Raw genomic sequence first — 19678 nt, 5'->3', positions numbered from 1 at the left:
ATAGTGATATTAAAAAGCTTGTCTCAAGTGCTGCTCCGAAAAGTACAAAATTTGCTGCCAACGTGCGATACGAAATTGAATGTGAGGGTCACGGAATAGATAAACCCCCTTCTGGCTTACTGGTATGTAGGCTGATAATGTCCTTTGTTGAGAGATTGTTCTCAAAATTTCACATTTCTCAGACAATATCTCAACCGCAGACGTTATTAGCAGACACAATGGCCGCCTGAAAGGGTTTATTCACTAAATGATTATTAACAAATAATCGAGGGGATTATTCAATTATATTCACTGAGCCTGAGGCGAATAATTATTTCAGTATAAATACTCGGTGCTTTCCTCTTGTAAATTCGTTTTCTTGTTGAAACCATTCTGTTACAATTGTTTTAATTACTTGTCTTGAAATAAGTAGCCAGTCTCTTCTAGAATTTAACAGTTTCATCTAATTCAATTAGCAGAAAGATCATATCTTTTTTTCGAAAAGTGTTATGCCAAGCTTAGTGGCGTCTTTTTTGCTATTTTCTTCTATCGTTTTTGTCACTTTCTCCGTAAACTGACAAAATGTGAAGCTGCCATTTTAAATTTAGCAGCCGTGCTGTAATCACCTCGCGCGAGGTGATTACAGTGAGATAATGCGCAATCCTAGACCAATCATGACATACCACCTTAATAATCTGTTTATAATCTGTTTGGCAACACAGCGCATCATAGTGCACATTGTTTATTTCGGTACGCCGCATAAATTTTACAAGCTAACATCTATCTTGTCTCGTCCAGGCCTCTCTCATTTCTTGCAGCTCAATGTCCACGGTGTCATGAACTTGTTCAACTTATCACTTAACCATGAAGCACTGCGCGCTCTATTTCCCGTTCAAAGGCACCTGTTGTCTAGATGGTCTCACGGTACATCTGCGAAAGAGCTTTTTTTTCTATAGGTAGTAACAATACTTCCGTAAAAGTGGAAATTTGTCTGCGATGTAATATGACTGATTTCGATAAGCGTCGATTCGACTAATATCCCCTTATAGCGAACGAAAACCTTTCTTCATTTTGATTGTAGCTTCGTAAAATCCATCATTGGGAGACGTTATGAATTGCAACCGATACAATGTGTTCTTGGCCATAGTTTTGGCGGATTTTTCACCGATTATCACCCCACAAAAATCACAGTCGTCATCTCGACGACTTATTTCAAAGAGTTTCAATTTTACACTTGCATGTCAATGTATACACTTATGACTTCTTTTAAAACAAGCTTTTGACGATGATTTTCTAATTCGGTGTATTTTGACATTAAATTGTTCATAAACGTAACCACAAATTCTGCTAAGGGTGTGTTTGTTGAGACTTCTTCTAAGTTCAGACCTGGACACGAATGTTCCTCGACACCGCTATTTTCACACGTTCGGTTGTCTTTGTCAATCTTGTTGAACAGGCTTTGACCAGTTGTTATCCCGCTCGGATTATTTGGATACGACAGGATGTGACGCAGGGTGGCGTACACGTCAAACGGTGTCGTCAGTAATTTTGAATTATGGATAAAATTCTTGTATAAATTTCGATACTTCTCAGTAAACCACTTTGGTACTGTAATGCACATGAAGGGAAGTCTCTCCTTTAGCTTTCCTTAGATTGATTTTCTCACGTCAGAAAACCTAGCTCCATGGTCTCCGAATATAATCAAGAGGGTACGATTGAGAAAGGACTCTTTTTCCATGGTTTGAAAAATTGTTTTTAAGTCATCATCGGTGTAACCAATAGTGTTCTTATCATCGTATGAGATCACCGAGTGTGTCACCAGTGAAAATTTTGGCCTGTCTTTGTAAGCACGATAGAAGCTCATCAGATACTCCAGTGAGATATTAAGGGAGGCACGGCCACCGATGTAATAACTTTTAGTGACATTTTCTGCCTCAGTCCAGAATGGTCTGGAATAATGATCTGTGGGCGGATCTTTGAAACAAATTAGACGATAACTGAATGATGCATAACGTGGAGAATCCTCGGAGAATAAAGTGTTATAACCTTGTTGTTTGAAATCTTTAAAAATCCACCTCCACTTATCAACTATGTCGGAGTCTCTCTCACTTCGTCTGGCTTCAGGCTGGTGCTTTTCAGCAATTCCAGTGAGCAATACACAAAGCTGAGCCGTCGTACCATCACCAACAATTGTCTCACCTGGAGAGACAAGTAGAAGTAGAAGTAGAAGGAGAAGTAAGAGAGAAAAGAAAGTTGTCAAGAAGAACCTGCTTGTGTGGAATTTTCCTTAAGGGACCAGACATACCACTTATTATTTATCACCTTGGTGGAAAGGTCTAAGGATCTTTTTTTTATGGGAGGGGGGATGGGGGCTGGATGGTTCTTAGGGGGAACAGTGGAGGATTCATAATTCGCAAGAGTTCACATAATCTTTATAGTATAAAGTTGGGACTAGAAAATTTACTGTTAATTAACTTCCAATAATGGGAATATTACGGAGCCTTTAGGGGATCAAGTGAATTATATTGTAACCGAACCAAATTCTTCAGCCTATTCCCCCCCCCCCTCCCTTCCTGGTGACAGATAAAGACAGGTCCCTAAGCACTATAGAACTTCCTTCGGTGTGTCAGGTTTTGAACACGTCGACTTGTCAAGTTTAGAAGTGGTGTCATGTCCTTCCGGTTACCCTGCCGTAGAAAATTAACAAATCTTTTCCAAACTTGTTCAGAAATGCCCATTGATATAAACGTGGAAAACGCTTGTTGAGGTGAAAACAATATATATATTTTTGAAAAGAGTAGCTCTCTTTCTTTTATCGACTTTCCTGTTGAAAAGAAATTTGAAGAGATATTATAAGCAAAAATGCGAAGCGAATAACCAATCAAAGGAAATAAAAACGTTCACGACAAAAACGATAACCAACCTTGAAGTGTTGGGCATATTTCTCTGGACGTTAGCAGCAGATGTGGAATCAAATATGATCAAAGAAATATCAAGTGGAACACCACCAGTCTTCACCAGCTTTGATAAGACTTCCTCTTTAGGTATGATCTGCATATGTACATCACTCTTTACGTCACCGGACGTCGTTACAACATCGACTCGGACAAAATCGGTTTTAACTTTTGCTTTTCAAAAACCTCCCAACAAAAAAGAAAAACATTAAGAAACATTTGATCACATTATTGCCCTGCACGAATTGTGTGAATTGAATTTTGAATGCATATGTCATTTAATCCACTGTACCAACCCCCATCACCTTGCTTAGAACATGGCAGACATGCCTCTTACTAACAGAGTTCCAAGTCCGCTCTGTAAGCTGCGGACCGAGTAGAAAAAGCGCCGTTCTGTGACTCACAGTACTGACCAAGAAAACGAGGTTAACAAGATATTCACTATATCGATCTCTAAAGAGGTTCGTTAAGTTTGTTTGAGTGCAACTTAAGCAAACTTATGAGTTTAATGAGTCATTCGGAAAAATAAAAAGCACGTGCGAACTGGGAGATATAATTAAATAAATTGTAATTGTAAAGCTTCACCCGAAACGCTACGAGGAGCCTCAGCTTCATGACATCATTTACGAGCTGTGACGGTACCGCAAAATTAAAATGTGTACATCATACTTACCAGAGTTGGAAGCAGCTGCTTTACTTCGAAAAAGCCAGGACCACTGAAAACGACAAGAAAAGCAACAGTAGATTTATAAAGCTTGATCGGCCCTTTATTTCAAACCCCTACTAAGTGACTAGCGTCTAACCTCTCCTTACAGTATCACTTTGAATCAAACATTAAAGGTCATGAGAATAAAGGAGGTGATGACCAACTAAAGAAGCTCTCGATTGTCAAACAAATTCTCCTTGTCACTTACCTTGGGAAATGTGTAGATAAAAGCAGGGAGAAGATAAGTACTGATGTTAGGATGTTAAGGGTTGAGCTCGATAACAGGTAACATGAGATTATTTCATTACAACGATAGGAAAGTTTGATTTAACGTCTATGGATTGCAGCCTGTTTTGCACATCAGAATACAGCTGTTTGCAGGAAGGTTTTCGGAAAAGGCGCGTGCACGCGACATAGTAGGGCACTAAAGCTCTGTGGGTAATTGGGGTTTAAATTTGAGCTACTTACTAATAACTTTTATTAGGTTGATTCAGGAGCCATGACAAAAATGCAGGGCAGTTGAACGCTCCAAGTAATGGACGCTTTGTGCTACCAACAGAGCTGTGATGCCACAAGTTAGCCGGTGGGGTGAATTTAAACGGGTTCTTTGTTTCCCTTAGAGAGATCTGGTCGCATTCTGGAAACATTAAATAGGTCATAATTTGACCTATAGACAAGACAACGAGTGACGAATTCATTATATTTGGTACTGATAGCGCGCCGATAGGCACACAGATCTTGAAAAATGCCCCTGTGACTGATTTTGCAAGAAGACCTTCACAAGGGAGCCCCAAATTTCCTACAGCCGAGGAGAAGGAAAAGAATTCATCTTATCCATTGATTCTCAATTGAAAGATAGAGATTCCAATTCAAAATGTAACAATTTGTAATAATATTTATCTTAAGAAAGTTGCATCGTTGCGGAAGGGGACTAAGCCTTGCTAGACCCAGACCCAACAACATTCTTGGAGTTGCTCGGATCAGTCATTTTGAAAATGGCGGGTATTGTGGATGTCAGTGAGTAATGGGACATTTGATCGGAATTGTGTGACAATAAGAGTATTCCACGGTTTTTAGAGGTCTAATGGCTTTAAGTCTCGCTAATAATTACCTTGAAGTTGTAGAAATTGTTGTAAATGATCGAAATGATCGCAGAAATGAGAACGTCGTGAAGTCGGAGTACGAGTCGGAACACAAGGAACAAGAGATGGAGGTGGACTCTGGCGGAGGTGAACAAGAAAGCGAACGCGTTCAGCAATCAAGCGAGGAAAATAACGTACCAGATGTATCAGAGGCGCATGTGACGCCGTGACGCTGGCGGTCGCCAGAAATGTACAAGTTCTTGGAGCGTCAGCAGTGAATTCCTCAGACGATTATTAAAAGAAGTCCTTGAAAACAACCACTAATGACATTTCTGCAAAAGATGAAGATACCAGGTCACCGATTAAATCACCCGAAAAGATGACGATGTAAGTTTTGCTCAGGCTGAGCTGCAATCAATAGATGCTAGTCTTGCGCTGCCGATCTTTGATGGCTACAGATTTTAGTAGAAAGCTGATTTTTACATGAACTGTCTGGAAAAACTTCATGCGGCTGTATACTATTCTTAATTAATTTTTGAATTTACAGTGTAGCTTTTACCTAGGTTGGTCTGTCTTTTTCTGATATGATATATGATATGATATACTCAAGTGTGTGTGACATCATTTGTACTGTATAAGAGTAATTTTTGTGTCTGCTGCATTTATAATGCATGCAGACACTTAGATAAGCTGTAAAACGCGCGACCAGCTACTTCATATACGACAAGATCTCGGATTTACTCTTGACGTTTCTCTGCGGATTCCATTTGGTGATGTGATACATGAAGTATGCACAGAGGGGTAATACTTTCGGCCTGTAATACTTTCGGCCTGTAATACTTTCGGGTGCAAACTTCGTTCCTCAGGGGAATAATCTATCCAATCGGATACGAGGAAAGGACAAAGGAAAGAGGTCGTGGCAAACTACCGATTTCCGGGAAGACTCGGAACCAATCAAATCTGAGAAAAGGACAAAGTCAAATCCGTCAAACTATGTGCTTTCGAAAAACGTTTGGGTTGCGTCGTATTGTCCTGATTTCGTTCGTCAAGCCAGGGTGTATTATTGCTTGCAAGGTGAGTGATCTTTTCGCTTTTCATATTTATGATGGATTTCTTAAAAGGTGTTTTCTCATTTTGCCACAGCATTCGCACTGGGTGTCATTCCGGCCGAGTGAAAGGTTTTGAAAGATGCTTTGAATTTGTAAATCGACTGAAGCTTTCTCGGCGCCAACACGATCACCGCCCGGCCATTTTGCAAGTGCTCAGGACGCAAAATAAGCTTTATGAGCCCCATTTGGGGAATGCAAAGTTCCTTCGGGGAACAATTGAACTCCATTTGGGGAATGAAAAGCCCGTTAAGGGAATTATTAAGTCTCACTTGGGGATTACAAAGCCCAATGCGGGATATAATATGCCCTGTTTACGAAATGGATTTGGCAGAAGATACATGTATTTCACTACACACATGAAAACATCTATCACTAGACAAACATGTGCGAAAGCTGTGGCAATTTTATACAGAGGAGAGAAACCTAGAACTAGTATTCTTCATGATAATTACTATCTAAGCATCGCTATGAACAGATCTTTGCATACAGTTGTAAGGTATCAATGCTTTCAAAAATTGGAATCCTTCATCAAGATGAATCAAGTGCTCAATTGCTCCTTCACATTTCAACTGTCCAGCATTTGAAGATCTGCTATTTCCTTTGCACTTCCTAAGTGCAACTTGTGATTTTCCTTAGAGAATTTTCATTTGAAGCTTTTTTGTTTTGAAGAATATATTTTCAACACATAGCAGCTCTCCTATCTGATCGTCTTAGTTCAGATTTAAAAATGTCGCTATAATGAACATTAGCTAGTCTATCTTTATTTTCTGGTCGACTTTGACCAAGGAATATACCAGGATATGCTAACTCTTCAGAATATTGATCTCTGAATATACTTAAGGGTTTGTTTCCCTCTCCTGGTGCAACATTTAAAATACGTTGAGGCAGACTGTCTTCAAAATAATGTGTGTTGGTCAACATGGTGTCAGTAACACCAGCAGGTGTTTCTGCTTCATCTTCAGTCCACTGATCATCATTATCATTACTGTCATTTCCATCCTGCTTATTGGAACCACTGCTCTTTTCTATTTCTTGTTCACTTTGATTTTCAGTATTAGTATCATCTAATAAACAGTTTGCAGTATACTGCACTCCCCAACCTTCATTTAGTGTTATTCCTTCCTGTCTGTAGAGGCTGCTGTTGTTGATTGATTTATAATGAATAAGTAAACAAATAAAAAAATTATAATTCATCTAGGTAAGTTTTTTTTTTTTGGCATTTTTTTGCTATAGTTAAATTTGTAGTAGTAGTCGTAGTCATCGTCGTCTTTTGATGCAGTGCTCCCTATGTTATTAGAAATTTTGAAATACATTATATTGCTATGAAACAAACTCAAAAGGTTCTTTTTCACTTGCAGTCAATGGAAGAACAAAAAGAAGAGATTGTTGGTTTCTTACACAATGTGTCTCCAACTAAAAAAAGTAGTAAGACATCTTACTTTGAATGTCCATACAAACCACCGATGGCTTAGTAAGAGGAGTCTGCGTCTCCGGAAGTAAACAGGAACACTTTGATCAAATGAGCAAAAAGAAATCTCCAATAAAACTTTGAAATTTTAGAATTGAAAGAGCAGGAGATGCAACCACAGTACTGATGAATAACAATGTACTTTTAGAGCCTACAAAAGAAATACCTTTTTCAAGAATTGAGTTGCCAAGTGCCAACAATATCCAATCAATTTCAGCTGCAAACACAAATCAAAGTATCACCATCAAAGCCAAACTTATTCAGATGTCATCAACAAAAAAAGTGAAGACAGAGTATGGTGAAAAAAAAAAATTTGTTTGCCTATCTTGTGGACCCACATGGAGCCATTAAGGTGACACTTTGGGAACAATTCTGTGGATCTCATTAATCCTGCTGAGCTACCTCAGAACTTTACCAATACAACAGCAGCAGCAGAAATACTTGGAGTGCGAAGTGTCACGGCATATCAAGCCTGCTGCAACTGTAACAAAAAGCTGGTAATAGAGACGTCTCCCATACTAACCTGTTCAACTTGTGTGCTCAAGCAGAATATGAAGTCCACCATTCAACAATGTTATGGACAACTACTGGTACAAATTAAAGAATCAAAGATCACAGTGACCCTGTTCAACGACATCCTGCATGATATGCTAGCGTCACAAGGAAAGAGCACTCTTCCGATCACTGAAGAAACCATAACTACCTTTCTTCTAGAGTTACCAACTATAACCAGCATAACATTCAACAACAAGCAAAAATAGTGGAGTCAGTGCAAATCTGAATAAAATGAACAATTTCCTGTCACACATCAGTGGAAATTACTACTGAATACCAAACGTTAATAATACCTGTTTTGTTACAGTTTGCAACAAACATTTTGTAGACACTGGTTTTAAGTGAAATGATTGTTTCTCTGACTGATAAACATTATTTACAAGTACACGTGCTGCTTTTTTTGGGATAATATTTCTGTTGCGTTACATTTCTGATACATTTCATTTCAATTAAAAGACAAACACTTCAAAATACTTTTAAAAGTATATTCACCTATTGGTTACTTGAACACAAAATAAATAGAAGAAAAACTTGAACACAAAATAAAAGAAACGTTCACTTTAATGTTAGATTCTTTGCAGTACCATAACACAATAAAAGTTATTTAAACAGTGATGAAGATGTAATCACAATCATGATATTGATGATTGATATTGATGATCCCTTACCTCCAACTGGAGCATTGGACATTCACCACTTCAGTTCCCCATCTTTGTGATGCCTTGAGCATTCCATGGCACTGCCTTTCGGGAGATGTTTCTAGCCAGTTTAACAGTATTAAAAAAAATTGGCACCTACAGCGGATTCCATTCCACTGCAGCAGACACAAGTACCCATTGGGTACCTATTTTTCTTTTAGTCCCAAAGTTGTCCAATTTGGAATCGAAACAAAGTTTTCTCTTGATCGCATCGCTCTGCACTTCTGTTATTGACTCCGACTCTGTTGTAACTGAAAACCAATGTTAAGTTGGTGATCATTACCTTTACTCTTGTGACCTCAATGTGTGGTTCAGGGGTGGAGAAGGAGAAATTAGATGCTAGTCACTCTTGGAATTTAAAAGTAATGTCCAATTATTACACCTCCAGGTTCAGCTTATCATGTTCTCAGTGCAGCTCAGAATCTGAGGGGGCCATCAACAGCTGTGAGAAAATTTGGGCAAAGCACCTCTAGTCAGAGGTTATTATCATGGAAATCATATATTCTACAAACATCTTTTCAAGATTCACAGGTACAGCTTGAAAATTGTATTTGCCACTTCTTAATACAGTTATATTCAGCTCATATTCTGATAATAGAATCACCTTATATGGAAATACATTGTGCCAAGTTTTGTGAAGCTAAAAAATTTGACTTTATAAAGTTCCAGATATCCAAAAATTAAGGATTTAATAACAGGTTCATATCCAATGTGCTCTTATGGAGTAATTGTTAAATATTTAATCATCATGGCTTGTTAAGTTTTGTACCTTGACTGATGTAACTTTTGTAATTTAGTATTATGTACTAAATTGATAAAGTAAATTGGTCACCAGAATGCTGACATTTCGAGCATCAGCCCTTCATCAGAGCAATTAGAGGAATTGTGGGCTGTGTGTAGGTTTATATGCAGAACATGGAGCTATGCTGGGATTATGGAGACAGGAAACAGGAAAACAGCCTCGTTGTTGGCTCTGCTGGAGTGTTTCTCCACCTGTGGGAAGATTTAAGAAGAGATTGAAAGAGGTGTGCTGTGGGTGTGGCTGACTGGTTTGGCTCAAGGCCTTAAATTTATTTGTTTGTGAAGAAACACTCATATTGAAGTGGGTGTGGTGTGGACCTGCTTATACAGTAGTGTAGATGGAACACTTGTAGGAAAGAAAAATGTGTTTTGCCTCATATAAGTTGTACAATAATTGTTTGTAACATTCTGAAAGCTGTCTTGTTTTGTGTCATCAGTCAATGAAAAAAAAAAATGGTTAATGTTAGACTTTCTTGTGACAAAGATTTTTTGTCATTTAATTGCTGTAGAATGAACAAAAAGCTGCCTCTCCAAGTCAAGTGAGGGAAATCTGCACTAAAAAATATTAACTTTAAAAGTCAAAACTACTTGAAATGTCAGCTTTAAAACTCTTAGCAGTGGCCAATTTACATTATCAACTCAGTTGATAAAATCAAAATTATCTTGTTAAACTCCCCCACAGTTTCTTTAGAAACTAACCCCTTTATTAGTAATAGTAATTTGTAGCCTTTCCACACAGTTTCAATGTTATGGGCATCTAACACTGTATTAGGTGAACATTAAAGGAAAGACAAATTTCCTTAGCAATTGCATCCATGTGAAAATGTAATTATTAAAGGCATGCATGTAGGAAAGGAAGAATCAAAATAAATGCATTTGTTTCAAAGTTATCACATGATGTATTTTTTTAAAATATTTCTTACAATTCTGGGGCATTGTTATCTTGCAGTTGATGCATGTTACTAATGTAGAAGGGAAATGCCTAGTTGCTTGAAGAGAGAGGTTGAATGGACACTCAAATTTACTTGGGGTTGCTTTTTCTTTTTGCAGGACTGGTGAAATTCTTGTTTGCAAACTTGAAGGAACTGGGAAAAAACACCTGGAGCTTATTTTGTCTCTCATTGTTTTACTCTTCCTGAAGGTAATTGTAATGACTGTATTAGAGAAAATGACAGATCCGTAGAGGGTAAACTGTAATGTTATTTTCTTAATCATCTTTACTCAGGGAAAAAGTCGAATGCGAATTTCCTAAATTTTTTGAGGGGGTTTAATTGACTGGTATAGTTATCACTTTTGTGCATTGACTATATTCTAACAAAACCAATCCCAGAATGACAAATTAATGCCATCACCGTTGTGAGGGACATAATTATGTTATGTACAGTGTTCACATATGTGGGCAGTTAAATTTTTTTTTTTTAAATGTGACTCTAAGTTTAGGCCCTTAATTCCTGTAGGTGGTTAACATGTACATGGTGTAAGTTCTCTTTGCAACAAACACATTCAGCCAGACCCTATTTGCACAGACAATTTATAACACATCATCATGGCTTTCATTCTCTTTTGTTTCATACTGTTTGGTGTCTTGCACCAGTTTATCCTTTTATCAACTCATAATTGTATGTTTTCACTTCGCTCCTTCAAGAAATTCTCTCAAACAAGACATTTGGTAGGACTTTTTTATCTTGTGCAGTTCATTTGTCAAATGAATGTTTACCATATGTTGATTTTTGGCTTAATCTGAAGGCTAAACTCTGATGTAATTATGTTTATGTGTTAGATAAAAGTTTAGCCAGTGAGAGTAAATAAAGTCTTTGTTGATAGTGTCTCCCTCATTCAAAGATACATGACTGAATAAACAGGCAAAACTGGTGGGGAAAGTGCTAGAAACTCTTTAGGTGGCCAATTCACATTATCAACTCAGTTGATAAAACCATGCAAATTACATATCTTGCAATTCTCCCCAATGATGCAGCACCACAGTTTCTTCAGAAACTTACCTTCGCCATTTGTGTGTCTGTTAAATAGTCTAAAAGAGTGATGATCAATTTAACCCTTTCACTTTAAGATAATGAGATTAATACTCCTTCCCACATTCATCAACAGCTTCTTATGATGGAAAGTCTTAGAATTTATTGTCAACTATCAGCTGCTCGATAGTTTTTGTTATTCTGATTACCTGCCTGCTGTCTTAGTAATTTGAGTATTGTTTGGCCTCTTCTAAAAGTGAAAGGGCTACATGTATGCTAAGAAAGGTTTTTGAAATTAAAGTACATGTATAACCGAAATCATTAACCTTATCTTCATGCAAAATTGCTGTAAAATATGCAAGAGTTTGTTTGAACATGATGCCAAGAGAACAGAAGTATGTGCTTGTCATGATCTTAACATTAGTGTACCTCTCAGCCATAAGATTAAACATCCTGTCCAAAAGAAAGACATTCTTAAGCAGCTACATGAATCCAGCAATGAAAAAATTGTCTACCTTTGTGTGTGGTTATTTGGATGAACCCCACCTTAGCATGCAAAATGTTTGTCTCTTGTTTATTTTTTTTCTCCTAGACTTTGATATGGAATGACAGCAATGGAAACCAGCTGCAGAAACTACCCAACCAAGGAAAAGAGGTGTTAGATGTTCTTCCCTTTGCTGCTAATGGAAATGACTATTTGAGCAGAAATTAAGTGTTAACAAATGGATGAATGTACAAAAATTTATTGACAAATTTTGCATTGCTCTAAGTTAGTACCTATTTTTTATATACAAATGTGTTGTATTAAATAGTATATAACATGCAAGTAAAAAGTGGTTTTCTCACCCACTGATTGGCTAGTTTGGAAAAGAACAGCAAGTACTATTTAGCACCAAGTGACCAATGAGACAAAATTGCACATCAAGAATTTAATTTCTGACCATTTTTTGGTATACTAGAGAAATAAACTAATTTCTGGTATACAGTGTATGTGTGGAATATACTAAAACAATTTTTCACCTCAGCATTGGTGAAAGTGAATATTTATCTTACCGCTTTGGGGCATGGTGAATATCTACCAATATTCACCTCCACTTTGATGAATAATTGTTTATTAAAATAAATATCTTTAGTTGGTAAAATAATTTTCATACTATTTAATAAAATAATGAAGTAACGTATAATTTTAAAATAAGTGAATATTTTAACCTTACTGACAATTACTTTCTTCTTACTACTATAAAATGTTTCTTACTCCTTTTTAAAATATATTTGAATTTATTCTTTAACTCTTAACTTGCAATATTGGACTGAAAATGAAAAGTTAAGGTTAACTTAAATGAGGAAAAAAATTTTTTTAGTCAACTTAGTAAATTTCCATTAACTGGTAAAAGTCAAGTTTGATACGTTTTACACAAGTGTTTGAAAGGACAAAAAGGTACACACCTCAGTATGATAATCCTAATTTACTAACACAGGGAATAAATTCCATGTTGCTGTGGGTCTGTTCAGAAGTAGATCACAGATAATATCAAAATGTGGTCAGAACAAATAAGTGGCACACGAGGCACAGCTGAGTGTGTCACTGATGTTCTCACCACATTTTGACATTTTCTGTGATCTATTATTGCACAGATCCATTGCAACATGAAATCTAACTGTTTTCTGTAATAATATAGCAAAATGTTGCTATTGGTGATGTCATAGACCTGTCTGTCCTCGTATAGATCATAAGTAAAAAAAACATTTAGAATGCCTGACTGTATAATTTAACTTATCATATATAATAAGAATATTTGATAATAATATTATTCCATGAGTGCATATTGGACATGAGATGGCAAATAATTTTTAAATTAAATTTCATCAAATCCTGAAGATTTGGATCTTTGAAGCTTTTTTCAGCTCTACAAGTTGAGTGAAACAACCAGAAAACTCTTGCTTCATTTGGAGTTGAAAAGTTACTGTTTGATATTTGGTATTGAGTTAAATTCATGAGTCAGCCAAGTACAACACAGAGTAGAGAATTCATGGTTAGCATTTTGAAGTGAAGCAAAGTGGTTCAAAAGTCTGAATCTAAATCCTCCCGAGAGCAATATAATATTTTCCCTAAAAGTAAGATTTTTGTTTGATAAAAATACAGCAAGTTTCAAGCTATGAGACTTTAACTAATATAACTAACTTTTATCCTTTGATCTCAGTAATACTGGATCATTTGTTTTGATCCAACTTCCTTTAAAGGAATGTTAAGCCTTCAGTTAACTTACACATTGCTGTTACTCTGGTAACTAGGGCTGAAAGTAAGAGGGAGGTTTTGACCGCATAGCATCAGGCCTATTTCTGATGGAGAATCACAAATGAGGTAAAAGCTAAAACAGACATTGCAGCAGTACTGGTTCTAGAAGTAAAGGATGCTGCCGACCAACCAAAGTTTGAAATCAGAAATGCTTTTAAGCCAGCTGTAAGATTAGACTCCACAGTACCCAACTAGAATAGAAGAGCCATGAACACAGCTTAGCTATAGACATACACAGATAAATATAGGGTTTCAACTGCATTAGCCAAATACGTACTGGATGTAAAGGGAATCATTATTGTATCACAAATACTGTAATTTCATTGGTTATGCTTTTGGCTACCAACAGTATCTATTCTAGGATAGACAAAAGAAAAAACTCAAACATGAGCCCCTCTTGTTAGTATTCTGATAGACCAGTGGAAAACTTAAACATTAAGATTGTTCGCTCTCCATTTTTGTGCATGATAGAAGCCTCTCTCTACTGATTATTTAATTAGAAAGAGGAAATGGACATCCTGGCTATGATGTATTCTGTTAAAGATCAGTAGTAATAGATTGTGCACCTCGCCTTTCTCCTATTCATAAATTTTGAGTATAGTTTTAGGTTGCGAAGAGCTCAACCTCTATTAACAATGTTTAAAATTCGTGAGAAGAAGGTTTTAAGTGAGCTTGTTTTGGAACGGTACAGAGTGTTAACAACATTTAAGGATGTACCTACACCGGTATACCACAACTTGATACTTATTTTCTTGATCCTGATTTAAAATTGTTATCGATATCGATATCGCAAATTTCCTCCTCCCAACTTAAATTCATAGTTTGGTCAAAGTAATTTAAGTCGACTACGGTAACTAGGTAGTTGTTGCACTTGATAAACTAGTGTTTTCTTGCAGTAAAAAAAATATTTCATGTTCAGTTCTATTTACTGTGACCAGTATATAATTTTCTGTTGAAACTACTGTGTTTAAATACAAAAAATACAGACAGATTTTGCCAATTACCTTTTCAAAATTTCGATTTACAAGTTTCTTATGTGATTACCCACCTCATTAGGAAAGAACCACTCCGGGTCATTTAGTGCAAGGCGGTCAACCACAACCTTGAGCCAGACTATTCATACTCCAGAGAAACGTCGAAAGCTAGACGTTCCCAGTGAATCCAATAAGAATTTTTATTATCCCAGTTCATAAAATTCCTGTCGTAAACATCGTTCAAGGACTCAGAGTATCTGATAATAAGCCGCCCGAAAATTTTCCGACACTATACATCGCTGCGAAACCACTCGTTATTACACCAAGTTCATTCTTCTTCAAGTAAAGGTTTCGTATTAAGGCCGGTATGGCGAATGTGTAAGACTTTCTATAAAAATAATAGAAGGAGTAACCTAAAACTAGTGAGATGTAAACCATCCATGGAATTATTTAATAACGGCGAAAGTTAGAGTCCTTCAGAGTCGCCATGTTTTTTCATGTGACAGTGTTATTTTTGTCTCGCAGCTGTTTTGGGCTCGTCACGCAACTACGTATTGGCTTGTCACGTATTATGTGTCAGGCCAAAATGAGAGCGTTGAGGAGACCTGGGAACTCTCTCTTCATCTATATCAGGTAATCTTCCTCTGTCGAGCCTCTTTCGTCTGAATCGTTTCAGCTTCAATCCTTTTTAAATTTCCCTCCCGTTGATTATCTCCTGGGGAAAGGGGATCGGATCTGATAAAGACTGGTCCCTAATATGCCAGCATAGAAGAAAAACCAGATCAAGTACAGAAAGTTAACGAAGGTGAAAAAAAAGCTTCCAGTCAAGCTGTAACCTGACTGTTCATGGAATACAATATCTTTGGCGCACACGCTTAAAATTTATTTCTTACTCACACTGATCGTTGTAAAAGTTGTCAATGACTTTCATCAAGTGTTCTCGGAATCAACCTTGAAAATTCACATTTACCCTGAAACATCATTTTTCTTTCAATTTCAACGTTCCAGCGATTATTTGTTATCTGAAATATAGCTTCCTCTAGGGTATTCTGGGGTATTTACTTTGCGTGAAATCGTGTATTGAGATCTGAAGTGATAATTCGAAAACGTGATTTCCCCCTTTGTCAAGAAACTTGTCCTTCGAATTATTTGGGCAGGTGAAATCATTGTTTTTGCCATGAGCTTCATTCTTGTAATATTTGTTATGGTAAATTTTTTATTTTGGAGAGACAGGTAGAAAAAAATTGTTTGATAGGATTCAGGTTTTGAAGAAAAGAGCAAATTATGTTGTGTTTTACTTGACTCTTGCAGATTTGTATTGCTAAGACCCTGAGCCTTGTAATTCGCTTTTTCGAGCTGCATAACCGAAAATTTACTCAGCTGAAAGGTGCATTTTCCTGATGGAAAAATACAGATTGATGCATTGTTTGTCTGAAATAACCAAACCTTTCAGATCAAAGAAATTATTAACAAGCTTGTCATTTTTCACAAAGGTATTTGTTTTAGTCGAAGTCTTCCATTCGACGCCTCTTTAAACGCAATAACATCTCCAGAACTTTAACTATCTCATCACTAAACAAAATTTTACTTTGATGAAATAAACTCTATGGACAATGTGTAAAAGCAGGCACACTTGTATGAGTTGGTAATATCTGAGTTGAAAACAAGGCGCGTTAGTGGGACGAACCTTAAACAAACAATGTTCAAAGCTTTTCTCATTTTTTATTCAAGAAAGATCGCAAGCAGACTAATGATTAGTCAGCAAGTAAACAAAGAAATTAAAGATAATGCTGCGCAATTGTTATCTGTGTTAAACTTCAGAGGTCGGATCACGATCTTCTCATTGACCAACTCAAACTTGGACGTGGAGTTCATTGAGTTTTGTTTGAAGTGAAAGTCATCGGATAGCGAAGAAACTTCTTCGAGGGGTTTCTTTTCTTGATACTTCATAATCGTTAAATTCTTGTTTGCTTTGAAGAGAAGGTCAACAGAGCCTTGCTGAACAAATGAATTCAACCGGGAATCAAACTGCTCCTTTGACACCAGGAATGATTTGCAGCAATGAAGCAGAGCTTGTCTCGATGGCCACTGTGCAATTCTTATCATTCCTTGCAAATTTGGTGGCAGCGATAGCAATATGGAGGCTTCCAGGCCTAGAAGAAAACAAGTATCATCTTGTTGTCAGAACTCTGGTTGTCAGCGACCTCCTAATCCCAATCACAACGCTTCCATTCTCCATCATCTCCTTTGCAACCTGTTCGTGGATTGGAGGCGAGACTCTGTGCTCCATAACTGCGTTCATCTCCACCACGTTTCTAAGCTGGTCTTTTGTTATCGTGTTTATAATGTGCCTGCTCCGTTTCCTGGCAGTTACAAGGCCTTTGTACTACAGAAACCAAGTTACATATGCGAGAGTGCGGAAGACTCTGATAGTCGGTCTGTTATGGCCTTGCGCTCACCTTATTCTTCCTGCTACGGGCTTCGGAAAGTTTCGTTTGTACAGTAAAGGACTGTACTGTGCTCTCGATTTAACAACAGAGGAACCAAATAATAAGATTCTACTCTACGCCACGGTTGTGGAAGGAAGCCTAGTCACTTTGGCTGTGTTGTATTTCTGTACCACTATCTTGTGTTTTGTTAAGAGGAAGCGAAGAGTAAACAGTTTGCTCTCCGAACAGCAGCAGCGAGGAGCTGGCATCGAGAAAGTTAACAGGCAACAAGGAGGATTTGCACGATTAACTTTCGTGATTGTTGCATTGTTTTGTATTTGTTACGTTCCATTCTTGGTAAGTATTTAAATGGGGTAATTTTGACGAGCCTGTGTACGGCCGTGGGTAAGATTTTCATTCAATTACTGAAATTACATCCATAAACGATCGATGTAATGACATTTTTTCTTCCAGCCGACAGAAGTTGTTAGAAATTGCCAAATTTGTGTTTGATATTTTCTGCAACAAAATTAACTTTTTTCAACCGGCTAGCTGGCGTCATCAATTAAAATCACTCAAAAATGCAAGATGTAGCGATTCATCAACGTCTCTGAGGATGGTGAAACGAAATTCTGAGTAAGAAGAACGAACAACAACCTTCAGCAATAACATGAACATATTGAGAGAACAAAATTTTGATTTCTAAGGATCGTCGATAAACTCCCTTGTTGTGTAAGAAAAGATGATGAAGTTTGAAAATTTTGTCGACGAAGGATCAGCACAAAACTCTACTAAAGATCTAGCAAGAAATAGGCCATGAGAAGACCTGTAGGACCCGCGCTTTTCTGTCCGCGTGAGGATTTGGGACCAGTCGGGTAAAAGTTTACCGGCACTGATAATGCTTTTAGTGCCAGATTCCAAAGCTTTCAATCACAAAAAAAAAAAAGTGTGATAAACATGAAAGTGTAATTAACTGAAAGGTAATTTTAAACTTATGGTGTGGTCCGAATTCATTATTCTTTCAGTCTTACCGCGTGTTTATTCTGATACGAGGCCCACCCTCATACGACAACCACACTTACTTCTACTCTGAGCTATTGGCTCACGTCAACCCTCTTTTAAATCCACTGGTATACGTGCTTTGCAACAAACAATACCGTGCTTCTATCAAGGAGCTCTTCACAAAAAGTTACTGCAAAAGCGTGAGATGGTGGTTGGGCGAGAAATTTTACTTAACAGGTAAAAAAAAAATGAGGTTTATCACTACAGTTTGAGTCCACCTTAGTCGATTAGACCGCTCTTGCTATATCGGTCTCAAGGCTTAACGACCCACGAGAGAACGTCCCTGAGCCAGAAGGTCTTCCAAATCACGAGCCGAAGGCGAGTGACTCTCAAAGGTCTCGAGTGTCCATCATGTTTGATTAGATAAACAAAGTAGCCACTTTCCAAAACACAGGCATACACAGTCAAGTCTTTGATTTTCGCAGTTAGTTTTGCCCTAAGATTTTCTGAGATGAAAGTTTCCTCTTTCGTAGCCGCACAGACCGTGTATCCTAAAGTTGATTTGATGTGCCTAGACTTGCTCATTCAACGTAATGCGTACCCTATTTCAATGTTATTAACTCATTTTTAGTATATTTCCTTCATTTTTTTTAGATGAAAATACACGAAGCATAGAGTTGAGGAAGATGTCCGCGTTTTCTACAAGAACACAAAGTATTGTTTTGGAATAACAGGTCTTAGTTTCCCTTGGATCTGAATCGTATTTCTCCCATCTAGCTAGCATATAATTCCTTAAAATAGGTCAAGACAATTTAGTGTTATATCAAGAAATCATTATCAAGCTAGCGCGCAGAACAAGCGTCAATTTGTTTCTGCATTTTTTCTCTCAGGCGAGCGGAGGCAAACACGCACGAGACACGCAAGAGGAAGGGGTCCCTCCCCTTACCCTCCCCTCCCACTCGTCTCGCGCTTGCCTGCGCTCGCCTAAAAATGAAAAGAGGATTCTACAGGCCACCATCAAGCTAATGAGTTAATTCATTCTCATTACTTGTTTGAAGGATAAAGTTTCCATATTGGAAATGCTACATGTCAACAATATCTGGGCCAGTCGGCTGAAGTTTTGACAATTTAAGTGACGGTAGGCCCCTTGGTTGACGGGGGTGGGCTAGTTGATTTCGGGTGAAGCCAATAACTAATGTTAAAGATCTAGGATTTTTGGTTTGTCTGTAGGTTGCTCTAAAAACTGTTTGTTTGCTTTCGGTGATTCCCAATAAAATATATGAGGTATTTTGTCAGAAGTCGCAACGCTGCAAACCTTTTCTTCATTCCAAATTTTCTCGACATAAACGGTTGGTTCGATTGTTTGCTCAGTTTCAACGGTTTACTGTGGGTCTAACGTCAGTCAGCTGAAGATATTTGGAGTAACCCACGCGGTCTGGGGTTGTTAATCGCAGGCGAAGTTTTAAACTCATGGTTTATTAAGCCTTACACGAAAAGACAGCAAATGATATTGTAACTGATGATTTCCGCTGTGTCTTTTCTCTACTTTTGCTTTCATTAAGTGACTCCCAAAATTATTCGTAACTCGTGCATTCTTTTTAGGTGACGTAGAAGCGAGGATTTGGCGCTTTTCAAAGGCAAAAAGTTTGTAAGAC

At 37.5% G+C, this 19678-nt stretch overlaps 1 protein-coding gene, 1 long non-coding RNA gene and 1 pseudogene across 2 annotated transcripts; 2 read left to right on the top strand and 1 right to left on the bottom strand.

Moving 5' to 3' along the window:
• Window positions 1-9: 9 nt before the first annotated feature.
• Window positions 10-4298, bottom strand: LOC131780286 (uncharacterized; annotated as a pseudogene).
• A 330-nt stretch (window positions 4299-4628) lies between these two features.
• On the top strand, window positions 4629-12475 carry LOC131790495 (uncharacterized). Its single transcript, XR_010717109.1, has 3 exons — window positions 4629-5108; window positions 8940-9082; window positions 10403-12475. It is a non-coding gene; the product is annotated as an uncharacterized lncRNA (long non-coding RNA).
• Window positions 12476-16416: 3941 nt separating this feature from the next.
• On the top strand, window positions 16417-19261 carry LOC131780285 (histamine H2 receptor-like). Its single transcript, XM_059096904.2, has 3 exons — window positions 16417-17378; window positions 18047-18260; window positions 18678-19261. The coding sequence occupies exons 1-3, from the start codon at window positions 16599-16601 to the stop codon at window positions 18752-18754; spliced, it is 1071 nt and encodes a 356-aa protein (XP_058952887.2). The 5' UTR covers window positions 16417-16598; the 3' UTR covers window positions 18755-19261.
• Window positions 19262-19678: the final 417 nt, after the last annotated feature.

Source organism: Pocillopora verrucosa, chromosome 3, assembly GCF_036669915.1.
Source record: "Pocillopora verrucosa isolate sample1 chromosome 3, ASM3666991v2, whole genome shotgun sequence".
In the NCBI taxonomy this organism is placed as follows: domain Eukaryota; kingdom Metazoa; phylum Cnidaria; class Anthozoa; order Scleractinia; family Pocilloporidae; genus Pocillopora; species Pocillopora verrucosa.
This window is presented reverse-complemented; position numbering and strand designations above follow the sequence as displayed.

Excerpts from the sequence above, each read along its gene's own strand:
- LOC131780285 (XM_059096904.2), top strand. The coding sequence starts at position 16,599 with ATGAATTCAACCGGGAATCAAACTGCTCCTTTGACACCAGGAATGATT. Across the intron at positions 17,379-18,046 it reads TTTGTTACGTTCCATTCTTG|TCTTACCGCGTGTTTATTCT; the intron begins GTAAGTATTTAA and ends TTATTCTTTCAG. Across the intron at positions 18,261-18,677 it reads CGAGAAATTTTACTTAACAG|ATGAAAATACACGAAGCATA; the intron begins GTAAAAAAAAAA and ends CATTTTTTTTAG.